Source organism: Embiotoca jacksoni, unplaced genomic scaffold, assembly GCF_022577435.1.
Source record: "Embiotoca jacksoni isolate LCO1_2020_lvr unplaced genomic scaffold, fEmbJac1.0.p SCAF_20, whole genome shotgun sequence".
In the NCBI taxonomy this organism is placed as follows: domain Eukaryota; kingdom Metazoa; phylum Chordata; class Actinopteri; family Embiotocidae; genus Embiotoca; species Embiotoca jacksoni.
The window spans coordinates 9,208,295-9,224,560 of record NW_027185341.1 but is presented as its reverse complement, the minus strand read 5'-3'; the positions used below and the strand labels follow the sequence as shown (position 1 = coordinate 9,224,560).

Genomic DNA, 16,266 nt, shown 5'->3' with positions numbered 1-16,266 from the left:
ATTCGATATTATAATTAAGTTAACTTTTTGCTTACTTTTTTAACACTAGAGCATGGGAAAAAGTTTGATTTTAAATGAAGTAAAATCATAAATTACTGTTATAAAGTTAGGAATCAAACACGATCACCAATGAAGCGCCCGACTTGTCTGAGCTCGAAGTGTTAATGTTGTCGCACCTTCTTGTCAACAAACGGTCAGGAAACAACCGTTACCTTTTGTGCAACGAGCACAATTTATCGAAGGTTTTCGAGTATGGGACGTTCACTGAAGAGGTTGCCTAGTACTTCCACGACTAAAGCAGGAGCAGCTTTTGATCAATTTTGATTGAGTTTACAGTAAGTTGAGACATTTTCAAACACACAAATGTCACCAAGTTAAACTGCTATTTACTCTAATTTACAGTTTTGATTAGGAAGAAGTTAAAATGTCAATTTTGGCTGGAGTTATTCCAATCTCATTCTGGCGTGGTGGTGCATGAGGAAAATATTCGGGATTTAAGGGATTGATACATTTTCCCTTCTTTGTTCAGTCCACTGTGCTGTGGTCAGTATGTGCTGGTGCTCATAAAAACAACAAGGTTTGAAAAAGAATCCCAACAACAGACATGAGGTTATGAAACGTCCCTACTGTGTCCGAGAGTTTTACCAAAGCACAACCATTAACAGCAGAATAAAGTCCAGTAGAGAGAAACTAGTGTCACTGGCAAACCATGAAGATTGGTTGAGAGCTGAGTCGTCATTCCTTTCATGGCTTAAACGAGAGGTGTCCTGTGAACACTGAAAATGGGTTTCTATTTGTGTGCCTGCATGTGCGCGGCAGCCAGTCCTATCCAATTCATGCCTGGCGTTGTATGCTGACAGGCCATTATCACAGCAGCCACTCATTTCCACTGCACTTTCCTTTAATCACCTGATGCACTCCTTTTTCCACCGAGCCGACCAACACTGCACCTCCTCTCTCAGCTCCTTTTTTGTTGTTGTTATGTAGTCCACAACTGTGAGGTCTTCCACTCTGTTTACTATCTTTTTTGTTTACATCTGTTTTTTTTTGTTGTGAGATCTTTGTTTCAGTCATATCAAAGCCATACAGTGCCTTTTAAAAGAAAAAAAACAAGAAACCTTGTTTCATCAGGAAGAACAAGGGAACATTTTAAATATAGTATAATCAACAGGATCACAAAGTAAAAAATGCGAGATGAAATACATGACTTAATACCCTGCAATACTCAACATCTAAGGGAATTTAATTAGCAGTAACTCCTCACTTACATTTAAAGGGGACTGCAAAAGATGTATTTGCCTGGAACACAATCTCCTACGGAGTATTTCGGCCTTGATAAAAAAATCTGTCGTACAATTAATTAAATTGGCAAATAATGCCTCATGGTCTTTATTTACCTCAAACAGGGTAGGACAGTGGATTAATCCCCCCACCCCCCCTTCATAGAATATTCTCTCTGAACTTAATTCAAGTATATTTGATCAAAGTTTGTGAAAGGACCTCCATCTTTCAGACCTGTTAATTTTTTATTTGGTGCCGATACTGCAGTTTGTAAAAATGCCTGCATGCCCAACAGATGTGTTGATGAACTGAGGACAATGCATATTTCCAGAGCATTTATTCAATCAGTGTAATGAGAGAGTCTCGTCTTCTTGTCAGGACAATTCTGTTCTAGGTTGCTTATTCAGTCTGATTCCTTCTACTTTCTTTTACTGTTCTTTCTTTTAGCAGCAAGTTAGTATCATTCTCACCGATATGCAAAATTGATCATGTAAGTTATTATACGAGTATTGTAAGCCATTAAGACATCGTGTCTGTGTGATGATCCACAAAACAATTCCATTTAGTTTACTATTAAGAAGGCACAAAGAAGCAACAAATCCCCACTGGACAAACTGGGACTACAGAATGTTGGAGGTTTTTGCTTTATTACGAATACAAATTATTAATCAATTATAAAATTGGTTATCTATCAATTTTCTGTTGACCAAGCAATTATTTCAATACATGTCCCAGTTCTAGTCTGATTTAAATCCTAAAGACAAACCTGATACATTGGGATGCAATTTCCATCTTTTTAAAATCACTGATGATCCGTGAATAATTCGTACAACTCTTCTGTCCCGGTATATTTGATACTTTACATTTACAAACTGTGATGATTTACAGCTACAAAATATATTTGTAGCCATTTAGTACTCGTATACTGCTCGTACTAGACAAGAATATTAAACATGTCTCTATACAGTCTTCCTTCAACGCATCTCGCGTTTCAGAATAATTGTCTACTATAATATCATATTCCTGGTTGACATATTCCGCTCAAGTCCTCTAGAAGCAGCTGTCAATGACCTCGCTCCATCCATCACACTAACAGGGATCAACCCTTATAAAGGGGAGACAGGGCTGCCGTCAATCTTCGTCTCTTTGCATCACAAAGCGCTCAGAGCCTCTTTGAAGATCAGTCCACATATCACGTCGTGGGAAAAGGCTCTCACTAAATGGCCGATGTTCTTCCGCACCGAATAACGGAACAAATTACTGTTCAATATCAGTGTTAAAGGCGAGCCCATATTTCTATGTTGAATACATTTCTTTCATCAGTCTGAATGACTAAATAAGGTTATTACAGAGCAAATCCCTCAGTATTTGTAGCTGGTGTTAAATGGCATGATTACTTGGTGAACAAGCACTTCAAAGAAGCCAAAAAAGTCCCACTTATTGCAACTTTGGGCAGAAACATTACACATAACACCCGTGCAACACAGGACAGACACCACGGGAGTAAGAAAGACATAGCTGCTTCAGAAAGAATACAGTAAATATTATAATTAGTTTTCAAATAACATTTTGTTACCGGATAATTCAGAATGGTGCTTATTTTTTAGAGCTGTCACTTATGACCCGATATTCAAACTTTTATTCTAACATTGGAAAAAAAAAGACTGAATTTAGAGAACATGTCAGCAGCGTCTATCTAAAGCTGTTAGCCTCGTGGCTCAGCAGAGGCTGTTCACAACATCAGCTTAACCTGCTACATGCGCCATTACCTTGACTTATCAGTAGATTAAGCTAATAAATGAAACTGAAGGAGGACAACAGCGAGCTAAGCTGTGCTGATTGGATAATCACGGCACCTGAGCAGCTGAGAAGTAGAGCACGGGAGTATTTTGAGTTCTACACTGTAAATGGCAAAATTACTAACAAACACAAGGTTTGAATTGCAACAATCAGCAGCCACTGGCTCTTCGGAGCAGCTGCCTAGCACTCTGGAATTCAAAATAATTGATGTCTACAAAGCAGGAAAAGGATGTGAGAAAGGAGCAGAGTGTTTTTGGGGAGCTGTTTCCTCATTTTGTGATGTTGGCAGTTAACAGGAATGTGGAGGTCAAGTTGAGAGCTGTTTGTAGGACTGCTACAACGGAAAATCAATACACTGGTTTTGGCTGCAAAAGACATTCAGAGACGTTTAGCAGACTCTGGAGTAGTGCTGCACTGCATTACTATGCAGTCACAACACAACATCCACTGGTCGGGAGGTTGAGAGCGGACATCTAAACAAGACTGAAGCCATTTGATAATAAGTTCTGTGGACTGATGAAATGAAATCAAAATTGAACTTGTTGTCTGCATTCAGCAAAGGTTTGTTTGGGGATAAAAAAAAAAAAGAGAGCAGAATTTCATGCAAACCTCACAACCTGCTAAGCACCGAGATGGATTGACCATACTTTGGGCTTGTGTTTCAGCCGTGCAAAGGATGTTTTGCTTCCAGCCCTTTTCCTGTTATTTCAAACCTAGAAAGATGGAAAGGAAAAAGTGATTGTGCTTTAAGTATTAAAAATATGTTTTGTCTTTACCTCTATGTCTTTTGAATATCAGGGCATCATTTACTCGCTAAGCCGTTCACAGTAACAGAAACGTTGACCAGGTGTGTCTGCACTTTTGCATGCCCTTGTATTGTATATACCAGCAGTTTCCACTACTTCTGCGTTTGCCAAAGCTTTTCAGCCCATATTTTCTACAGGCCTCAACAGAATACAGTAAAGATCGAAACTCTGGCATGTTGTCATTTTGGGAAAAAAAAACAAAAAACATTTGCATATGCAGATCGGCAGCATGCAAAATTAAATCTTACTCATACAGTACATCTACATAGTCATTTGATTCCTGTCCAGAAATACACTCACAGAAAAACGTATTCATTGAAGCAGTACTTTCCTCTGAGCTGCCAACACAAGACCAAACTTAGATCTTTTTCTGAGAAAATTGCCATTATTTGTTTGTTTTTAATCAGGGACTCACACAGTCTGTCCTTTACTTGTCATGGGAATGTGCTGGATTATTTTTGTATGCACATTAAATATCTTCTATAGGAACATGATTTGCATGCATATGTCACAATTCTGAGTATTAACTAGTAACAGCAACCATTATGGATTCTCCTCCTGTACACCATGTGTCCCTAAATTGCTTTTTATAAACAATTTATAGAGCAAATAATCATTCCACAGCAGTATGGAACTAGTATTGCTGCTGATGGAACTAATGGAAATCAGGTCAACAAGTCTGCTGCGGAAAATTATTCAAACAAGTGGAAGTGCATTTTTACATGAATTATGTGGGCTTCATGTTGATGGAAACAAATCTTTAATTTTGCATATCTCAATGCACTGCTCATAGTGATTTCTGTATTTCCACATTTATTTAATTCATAGGAAAAAGGGGAAAAAAAAGCAACAATTTCCTCACAAATGGGAAAAGTTAAAAATAGGAAATCTTAGTTGCCTGGTCAGAAAGAGTTGGCATGTTCACTGTGGAATAACAGCCAGAGGCACAACAATTTAGACTATAATGAGGTTGGCAACCTGTTACCAACTGCTAAAAATGGAAGCAAGCAAAGTAGCTGTGATGCAGCAGTGTGTGAATGTGTGGTGGAAAAAAAAGACAGTTGCCCAAATTTGTTGCAGTAGCAATTTGGACAATTTAGTTACCTTGCATGGAAGCTGCATTCACAAGATCATGCGAGAATCTACCATGTCAAGCTTCAAGTCATGAGCTTCTTGCCGAACCACAGTGGTTTCGGTCCAAACAGTGTCTAACGAGGACCTGATGGCAGCTACAGGCTGGTAGGTGTGACGAAAGTGAGAAGCCGTTCAACCAACGCAGTATCATAGCAAAGCGTGAACTAGACACACTGGTCTACTACAGCAAAACGTGAGATAGCCACGCTTTGGCCAGTGTAGGTGTGACAGTTACACATTTTGAAAGTGTGAAACTTACACACGTAAATGTCATGTGATACAGGATCATGTGACCAAGGTTCCGCAACAGAGGCGACAAAGGAACTTTTTTGGCGGTATTATAAAGCTGGAGGCAGGAGGGGAAGCGTGGTGAAATAAGTCACTGACTGCCATGAGGGACAATGAGGTTTGAATCCAGGAGGTGACACATTTTTTGTTTTTGTTTCCTAACATCAACCTTGTGCTTATTTTGTAACCCCAACCACATGTTTTATTTTCCTGTAAATCTCATGGCTCTACGCACGCAATAGGTTTCATTTTTGTCCACTACAGGAAAACGTGTAACTGTTAGTTTTTTTTACCTTTGTATGCTCTTTGAGTTCTGAAGTAATCATGCAACAAGTCGGTGTGGCTTTTTGCAGTATGGCGAAAACAGAGTCAAATGCTGTAATGAAAAACAAATCACACCGTCTCAAAAGCACTTTAAAATTCTCTGCAGTGACGCAAGAGCACATAAATGAGGCGCCACTTTATAGAGACATGTTAATTTTACATAAACTGTCTAAGTGAGTTTCAAAGGCTCAAATAGGTTACAGCTCTCTCTAATAAGACGAGAAAAAAGGTTCCTATAAACATTTGACCTTTTGAAACTCAAAAGTAAATGCTAAGTAAACAGCTGTTAATTGATTTGACGGCCTTCATGTTATTTGCTTCCCTGTAGCGTGTTTTTATTTTAATTTTATTTTTTTCATGAATTCTATCACCTTTATTTTCTGACTGAAATGTTTAGAGCTGACAGGAAAACAAAAATATTGAACTCAGTTCTTCCCCGGCTGTCGTCTTTGATGTATGACTGCCAGGTGATTAGTCTAATGAGCTTATTAGAATTGACAGGATAGCAACTCGCTGACTTCTGTGTAGCGCTCAATAATCAAAGGTTTCCTGCAGGGGCAACCTGGATGCTGTCTATTTGACAAGATTTTATTTCACAATAAATATTCAGACAGCTTATTTAAAGTGAGGAAAATAAAATAAATATATATTTACATTCAGTGAGCATTCCAGTCCAAACTCGGTATAAAAGCACCTGAGCTGGTAAACAGGACTCAGCTTCATAGTTGCTGTTCTGTGCAGCTCAGAAGCAGCAAAGCTTTTCCAACTGGATTGTAAATTCAGAGCTGCTGTATTTGTCAGCGACACGTCTTACTTCCAACTCGGGGAACATTACCAGCCTGTTCGCATCACTGCATTACCGTGTGACAGGCACACAAACAAACCTTGTTCACCATTCACTGGGATCTCCTTGAACTGATTCGGTGGTCTCATTCCTCATTTGTATTGATACTCGGTACACCTGAACTCAGTTAAAACCAACTTCCCATTCCCATTGAATTATGACAGGGTTACGCTCGTTACAGCTGTGCTGCTGCACACAGTGATTTGCATGTTTCCATAGCGACACTAGCCTAGCCATATGCATTCATTGTGGTGTGCTACCATGAGGTCATCTACAATATTTATGATATTTAGATTTTTTTTCTCTATTAAACCTCTATCAACCTGGTGTTTTGCACCATACTCCCCCTAGAAAGCTTTCAAATTTAAGCCCTTTACAACCTCATAAATCCTGTTTTAGCTGGTGACAATACTGATTACACTGGAAGCAAAAGTAGAAATGGAATTGTGAAGTAATGCATATTTCTTTTCTCCCAATATTAACAGTTTGTTTCTGTTGTACAAATGAATAAGATGAAAGGCCTTATTTTACACCCGGCGCAAAGCAGCATAAGTCTTTGCTACTTGCTGACTTACTGATGCAGTCATCACTTTCTGGTCCAGCACCCACGTTGTTTAAAGAGCAAAAGCACTTCGAACAGGATAGTGTTTACCATCATACTTTCGTACTAATTAGCACTAAAGACAAAGTACATCAGAGGCATCATCAGTTAATCGTCTTTGCACACTGAGCATTACATTTCTTTGCTGTTAAATTTCTATGAATCCTGTACTTATAACATGCTACCAGAAGACAAGACATGCACAAGAAGAACTCTAAACAAATGTATAGGTACTACATTTTATGGAAGGCCTGTTACCAAGCTGGTGTTGTTTACATATTCCTGATTGGATATTCAGGTGCCAGCTTCCACCTCTGCCAATCACGTGGAACTCAAACCAAAACTTTACCTCTTTAGGCTCGTTCTCACCTGGTATGTTGTGGATGGTGATGGCGAGGATGAGGAGAAGAATTCGTCGCCAGCTGCTGGCTGTCTGTCCAACCTCTTCCTGTTGTTTACTTCCGGTTTCCTGTCTGTCCGAGTTGCCTGCATGAGGTCCTCTCCTTCTCTGGTAGACATCTCCGTTCTCTGGTTTATCTGTGATGGAACAGAACAATGTTGAAAACAAATTCATACAAACACTATGCATAATTGATAATAAGACAAACAGTGCATTACTTGTCAATATTTGACCAAAAAAAAGTTTTGAGTGTCATTTAGTGCATTTGCTCAATCAATCAATCAATCAATTGGCTTTTCTTAATTTTGTTCTTATTGCTTATTTTGTCCTTAATGGCTTAAAGTGTTCAAGTTAGATTGTTTTACTTCCGTTTTGCAACTTTTATTGTGTGTTAATGTGTCATAAATAAATCAAATTTAACTTTGATTAAAGGCCTGTCAGTGTTTAATTGAGGACATGTACAAAAGGCTCACAAAAAGGTGCTTTAATGTTGACGCTCAACTCTGTGAGAACAAACATGTCACGAGCTCTATCTTATAAAAACACTCTAAACTACAATAATCAGGTTGATGAAGTTCTTTAAACAATCAGCAGTAAAAATGCACTTGTCATCCCGTCACCTGGTTTTCTGTTCTGCAATGAAACGGCCTGAGAAGCAAAAGCACTCAGCAAACACTCACCAGCAAGACGTTTTAAATCAAACTCAAATTCATTGGACCAGGTACCTCCGCTGGCTGCTTCAAATCTGATTAGCACCGCAATCACTGAAGTCATATCTACAGTCATATCTACAGCCTGAATCACAAGGAGATACAATATGCGCTAATAAAACAATGTCCCTGGTTTGTCCCTATATCAGTCCAATTATCAGCATACAATATCTGTTACAACATGAAAACAAAGTTAACGGCCCCTGACTATCTAATTAGCACAAACCCTGTGCTGGAGGCTACATAGACAAAGCAAATTACACTGAGTTGACATAAAAAAGCTTAAATATTGCAGGAAAAAAACAACACATCAAATAAATGGAAGCGATGGGGACATTCATAATGAGCGTCATGGTAATTAGCTGACTAAATGGTGCAATGTTTTAATATTTTACACGTCCCCTCCCAAAGGAGACTGCCTCGAGATGAGCACGCTGAAGATGGTTTAAATTATCCGTCTGTTCTTCTCATGAAATGTCATGAGAGATGGCAAGAAGTGGCTGAGTCAGTCTGCAGTGCTTACTCATGTCCTTATGAACCACAGACACCTAAAAACATCAGTGTTGGTCCACTTTCAAGCATGTTTTTTCTAAAAAGATTTTACAGATGAAGCCACTGAGGAAGGTTTTAATTCACTGTTAGTGTGTCACTACAGTGTGAGCACAACCAGACACCTTTCACATGACGGGATCCATTGGTAAAATTAGTATTAATTTCAGCCATTTATAATAATGCAAACCAGCAGTCACTATTTAGGAGATATAATGATCTGTTTGTTCATTTGAGTTGAGTTGTATGACCGTTCCCACACACTGCAGAAGGAAGCAGCACTGCACAGCAAATAACAGCCGGGTAATCACCCAAGATATCAATCTTGCTGCTTCTCAGAAAATTAAATCATCTTTATTCTGTACTTACTTGGAGATTTATCAATAACTAGTTGAAATGAAGTCACAATTCCTGCTTTTAAAAATGTCTCAATCTGCTAATTGGCTACAACTAAAAATAGATGGATCATCCTTGTTGAACACACCATATTTCATAATCTTTACTCTTCTTCCTGCAGCTTGTTTATCCTACTCACTGTGTCCTTCCATCTCTCTCTTTCCCTCTTCTACCTCCTCACACATCCCTCTCTTGGTTTCGGTCTCACATACTCAAACACATGCAATTGACCTGTATTAGTGCGTTCCAATAGTCTCCTCTTTGAGACGGTTGGACCACCAGCCATGTAGGTGGCTGTAAATTGGAATTATCGAGCGTGTAAAGGTCAATGGATTTGGACTATTGCTCGGGGGGTGCTCTGGTTCTACCCTTAGCCAGTGGACGTTTATAAAGTCTTTTTCTCTTCAGTTGAACTTATCGAACCACTGAACCACAGGGTTGTGTGTTCATACCCTTGTCAAAAAGTGATAATTGCTGTAGGACTTGATTCTTCATGATGTCCCACCCCCTGTTCTGTACACTGTATTTTTCAGAAATCAGGGTCAGTAGTTAAACTGGTTGGAAAGTCAGAGAGCTGCATCAGCATCGTAATATCAAATCGCTCTATGAATAAATGTGTAGCTAAAACATTCCATATGTGAGACAGTCCATCACACTAATTGACAAAATTAACATTAGCAGCTAAGGAAATTAGCCAGCAACAGTTGTTAATTATTAAATGTGGTAAAAATGTCTGCTCTATAAGCTAGTCTTAGTTATGTAACTGCAAATTAGGTCCGGGCTCTGGAGGTTTGAAAATTATACTTGTTTGAAGTGGCATTTTGATAAAAACATGACTAGTCTTTCACCCTACCTGAAGCCAGTAATACAGAGCTGTCTTAACCCAATTAGTGTATTGTACCGCAGTCATTTTAATATTCCAGTTTCTCTTGGTCAGCAGAGCAAAAGGACAAAACCAGGAGAGGTGATATGCAGCAATAAAAGGTCAGTCAGGCGGACTTTCAGATGCAACTCGCCAAGAAAACGACTTATAACTAACGTGTTATAATGTAATAGAAAATCTTAAGAATGAAACCTCCAGAGAGAAAAACATGAAATAAACCCTACATTACATTGGTGGCTAGTATGTATGTATGAAATAGAAATGCATTGACCAGTCAGGGCTATCATTAGCCTCCTTTTATGGCCATTGATTCAGGGTGAAATAAAAAAGCCAGACATCGCTGTGTGATATGAAATATTTGAAATTGAAGCTATAGTTATTCTGGCAGAGAAACAGTCTTTGCAACAGTCTTTTAGTCCAATTGGCCCAAAATTCAATGAGCCAAAACAGGACCTTTCTTAATATAAGTTCATCTATTTTCATCCATCCTTCAAGGCTCTTTTAATGCAAAATATAACCACCACAGTCCAACTCCAGAATCAAAGAGCTACTGAGTTAGAAATGGATCTGAATATAGTGTAATTTGCATCGTCTTGAACTCGAATGCTCGGATTGAATTTAGCTGTTTACAGTCTTGAACAGAAAAAGAAAAAAAGATTGACATGGAAAAACACCAAGGATGAAGAATGGGTGTACATTTCTAAACGTTACTTGAAGCTGACGATGGAAAGAAACTTGGCTGCTGATAATATTCAGATGTAAGTGCTTGTTATGACTATTCACTCTCTCCAAAAACCTGGCAGTTCTCAACAAGAACATGCATATTAACTTGGCATTCATAGACTTGGAATGAAAATAAAAAGTACTTTACAGTCCACTGAAAAGCCAGACAGTTGTAAACATCTTGGTATATATTCACAAATACGCCAAGCTAGAAAAACAAGGATGAAAAACCAACAAAAACATAATGATGATATAACGTCAGGCTAATTTTGAGGATATTTGGTTATAAACCTAAGCACAAATTCTGATTGGATAACGGTTCTGGGTTAGCCTGATATTACCAGACCCAAATTTACTGCGTAAATATATGCAACCCGGTTATACACACAGCAAATAGACACACCCGTCCACTACAGCAGAACTTGATATTGCCGCCTGCCGCTGCTCCGCGGCTGTTTATTACACGCCTCGGCCTCAAGCGATTTATAGGAAAACAAAACGATGTACAAAACCACATGGTTGGGACAAATGACAACTTTGATTAGATTGAAGTATAAAAACACATGGTTAGGTTTAGGAACAAAAACAAAACAAAAAAGTAATCGTTTCAACTCTTCGATTTGAACCTCATCGCCCCGCATGGCAGTCCATGATTAATGCTGCCTTTTCTTGAGTCAAGCTACTGGCATAGTTAAAAAAGCTTTCTTGAAAAGCTTGATAAAAAGTGAAAGCAGGTTCTAGTGCCAGCACACGAAAGTCAGATAGCAAGATCATTTGGGGTACCTGACCCAAAGGCATTCTAAGTATGTCACTTTAAGAACCTACAAACACACAGTTTCATATCAGCATCAGTGTGTGAAGTTAAACACTGAGCATTAAGTTTTGACCAGAAATACCTGCTTTGTGTGCAAGACACATACACACACATACATATTACAAATCTATCAGATATAAAAATCCGATTTTTTTTTTCAACGCATGTCAGGATGATTTTTATTTTCACTTTCCGATGTTAAAGCAGAGCTACTGCAATTAAGCAGGAACGAAATGACAGAAACGAAATAGAGAAAGACAAAATGAGATGAAGAAAAGGTGGGTGAGCACGAACAAAAAGTACATTTTCCAGGGACAATGCTTTTCTGTGATTAAAGGAATGTCGTGTCAGCTTTTGGAGTCCTCAAGCCTCTTTCACGAAAGCTATTTTCAAGCACTTTATAGACTGCAAATACACCAGCGTCTAGTTTTACAAATAACTCACTTGAGAACTACAGAACAATTTGAAAGTTGATGATGATTTCACATTGCAACTCCACACTGATAGGTCAGAGGTAGAACTTTACGTTTTCTTCTTTAGTTTCTCAGTGTAGTCCCTCTGTTTACTGGAATTATTTGGTTGATAAGTACTCTAAAGCTTTAATCAATTACACTTTGTGGCACAGGTATTTATTTTTATTTCCAAAAAATACATTTGTATAAGAACAAAGGATTTAGATGTTGAGTTTAAGGAACATGGACTGCCAATGTTAAAATGTCATAAACTCACAAAACATGACTTAACACATAACTTTTACACTTAACCAAAGCTATGGCTCAGTTCATTTCAAGGTCGGTGCATCTTATTGTTAATTAATGCTTCTGTACAGGAACTGTGGCAGTCTGGTTACTTAATGCAGGAAAGGAAACTACAATACTCCTCCATCAACCTCTTGGTAAGACTGTACATTACCAGGAGTAGTAACTAAAAATGAAATTGTAATCCCCTTCATTTGTTACTGAAAAACTTCCAGATCATGGGTTATAGCCTGATGGGAAGAGGGCAAACACAACTAATGATTTTGCATTTCATTAATCAGACAGTGTTTCTGTCTTATGTTGACATGTCAATGTGATCTGTAATTCCAGGAGGGAGATATCAGATCGAAAATAAAAAATACAAATAAAAATAAAATCCTTGGACACATCCTAACACTACTTCCCAGTTGGCGGCTCAGATTTATGGTAGATTTTATTTTCCTGTGAGTGTTATAGCTTTGTGAAGATTTCGGCTTCGATTGCCTCATCCTTGGAGATAGGAGGTACACTTTGCCGTCGACACACACACTCACACACACACACACATCTCATTAGAGCATATTTTTCAGTCTCCCCGAGCACCTAGCAGAGAAGCCAGTTACATTGACTGACAGGTGGGTGGAAACACTTCATTGAGATGATTATCTTTCTGCAGTGGAAGTCTCCCAATGCTCTCAGTGACCTTGGAACACTCACATAGAGACGCACACGTTGTCTTTGAAAGGCAAACCGGCCACCGACTATTTTATGACTTGGTTATTTTAAATTTGAGTAACATCTGGATGTGGTCTTCCATCGTTGACTTGTTTTCTTAATAATAGCGTTTTGTAACCAAACACCTGCCTTCATTTCCACTCTCTTTAATTTCCCCACTTCTACCTCTTCCACCCACAAACACTGCCTCAGTCTCTTTTACCTTTCTGTTTTATCTCTATGCTGCAGTCTGGCAGTCAGATTCATCCCTTGCGTCATCCCCTCTCTGTTGCCTCCTGTCTGTCAATGCCGGTTGTGATTTCTACTTAAAAAAAAAAAATTAAAAAAAAAAGAAATATGTAAATCTTTCATCCCTTATTTGGCTTGTTGACACTTCAATCATTCTTCTTCTTTTTTTTTTTTTACTCCACTGCACCTTAGTACCACAGTTATGGGAATAATGCAAAGTAAAAAGTTCCTCTTGTTTGTCTCCTAATGTGAAGTAAAACCATTTCAATGTGTGGAATTATTTACGGATCCATTAAATACATGCCTGCTTACAAAAACTGATTCCATCTCTGTCTACATTAGTGGCATTGCCTCTGCCTTGTTCATCTTTATAAATGTATGCACAACAATAGAGCACAGAAGATGCATTGAAGAACAGACAAGACATGACAGGATAAAGCAAGAATGCAAAATGCAAATTGTGTCAAGAAGTCAGCACATGTTCTAGTTCTTGACATAAAATGACAATAATATTCATTTTTGTTTTTTGTACGGGCACAGGCTGATTAGTAAAAGCCATAGATTGTACATAAAAGTGAATGTAGCTTCTGAGTCACAAAAATTAGACCAATGCGTAAATGCCATAAAGTGCAATACCACCAAGGGCCACTAAGGGTTGACTACAAAAAGCCTTTGGCTCCACAGACGTCCATTCAACTTCTGTAAAATGAGAAGTCAATACATTTTTTCAAGTAAAGTCAATTCTTATTTTTTGTTTACCGGCAGTCCATTTGAAAATAATCTTATAATTAATGAGAAGGTAGGCCTCAAAAAGTTGTGTTTTTGGTGGCGTCTATTTGATTGACAGGCCCGTGGGGCAGTCAGGTTTCCACTATCTGTGGGCGGGACATATTTTCATTGGGTGTCCAATCAGATCAAGTCAGATCGACTGCTTGCTCCTCTGCAGGTCGTCCACGTACGGTCACTTCTGGCTCCAAACTGCTCAAAATTTGCAAGATTGCAACGACCGTAAAGTCAAACTCAAGGCTTTAAAACGGCAGTTCACAAACCAATGGGTGATGTCAATGTTAGTTCCTGCTTGGTAAAAACACACCGAATTGTGAGATGAACTCTTCATTGCACAAGATACTTCCCCAAAGACATGCAGTGATTTCCACTTTCTAATCTCTGATCGTTTAGAGTCTGCAATTCAAAGACACAAAACAAATGACTGCAAAAGAAGAAATGGAGAAAAACAAAAACCCGGATATACGACTATGACGACCGAGTACAGCTTTATTCCCTCCTCAGATGGTGGAAAGCCATGAACACCAGCAGTCGCTTTACCACAGAGAAGGTCTGTGGCAATCCAAAGAAAACGTTCTGTTGCTTTTTGATCTCCAATAGAAGATATATTGTTTTTGTTTGTTTTGTAAGAAAATAATAATAATAATAAAAAACCTGTGCGGCAGTCCCAGCAAAATGTGTTTTGTTAATATTAACAAAAAGAAAAGTGCAATGCATCATTTCCTGTATTCATCCAAACAGCCATTCAACCTACACACTGCATTTTTGTGAGTTTGACTATTTTGGATAAAACTATCTGTAAATAAACATATCCAGTTATTAGTTAGGGGGTCATCTGCCGTCTTGCAGTGTGTACGTGCTCTCTCACACTGACACGTCTACTGAACACACCAGACCTTCCACACATCTCCCACTCAGCTTAAATCCCCTCTTGTCATTTTTCATCTCCTCGAGTGGTCAATAGCAACAGCTGCCTCAGCATCTGTTACAATGTCACTCTGCTAATAAACAACAAACAGTGTACCACTGTGTGACTGATTACTTTTTATTTAGGAGCCTCAAATGTGCCCTGCACTAATGCACCAGCCAGTCACAGTGGCTGCAGGAACACGGAGTCAGAAAAATGTAAATAATGTGACAAAGGAAAGATGTCAACTCACTGCTTTTCACAGCGATCTGACTCCTGAACTATTTCAATGATTAAAGAGTGTTAAGAATAGCGCAAGTTGGGAGAGTCAGGTGCTGGTAAGACTTCTTTTTTTTTTTAAGAGAGACATTTTGTCATGTTACAGCAAAGTCCTTGTTGTAATAACGAAAGCTGGGAAACGTATTGGAACAGAGCTACCATTGATTTCACATGTGCTTCCCCTACTGTGACAAGTCCAAATATCTATTCTGAAAAAGGTCTATTTGAGTTACAGATCCCGGAATCTGAAGGCTTATCAGATGCCTGAATATTGCACAGCGGTTTATTTGCAAACGATTTTACAAGTCTGGAAGGTACTTACGGCTGCAACCAATTAATACATCTTTTTTCAGATCTTTTGTTTGTGAAAAAACAGAAAAATACATGCTGCAAACTAACCTGGAGTGTGCACTTCCACAGGTATGATTAACTGCTGCGGCCCTAGCCAGATGACAGATGTAGTTACACCAACTGTCTTTTTGCTGCAAATCCATTTGCTGGAGCCCTCTGCACTGACAAGCTACAAGGTGAATCAGGCAAAAAAGGGAGCAGCTGCAAAAGTGTTTTGAAGAAAGTGACAATGAATCTTGTTTTTTTAAAATTTATTCAGGCAGTCAATTTATTTGTAGATTCTTGGTACAACTTGGTATATCTTTTATTCTTTGTGTTTTGTCTCATTTTTAATGGAACTTTATTCATTTGAATGTGTATTTAGTTGTATATTTTGGTTGGATTGTGCTACTTTATTTTGTCCAAAGGAAAGTAGTTATTTTTATAAAATTTGTAATTGAACTTTATTATTTATTTGTCTAATTTTTTGTATATTTTGGTCTACTTTACTGCTTGGTCTATTCTTTTACTCAATTTTATTCAACTTTTTATTCTTGCACCACAGGCCTGTCAATCAAACAGACACGCCCCCAGACATACCTCTCTTTGAGGCCTAATATCGAATCAATGAAGGGATTATTTTCAGATGTACTACCAGAAAAGTAATAAGAAGGAGTGACTTTAGAGAATGACAAAATAAAGAAAAATGTT

General features: G+C 38.4%; 1 protein-coding gene across 2 annotated transcripts in view; it reads right to left on the bottom strand.

The window, feature by feature from the left end:
• LOC138202276 (zinc transporter ZIP11-like) overlaps positions 1–16,266 on the bottom strand; it is a 129,658-nt gene that overhangs the window by 7,736 nt on the left and 105,656 nt on the right. For both annotated transcript variants that reach the window (XM_069156155.1, XM_069156157.1), the window contains one exon: positions 7,448–7,615. In XM_069156155.1, the coding sequence (XP_069012256.1) occupies positions 7,448–7,615 (168 nt within the window). The remainder of the gene's footprint in view (positions 1–7,447; positions 7,616–16,266) is intronic.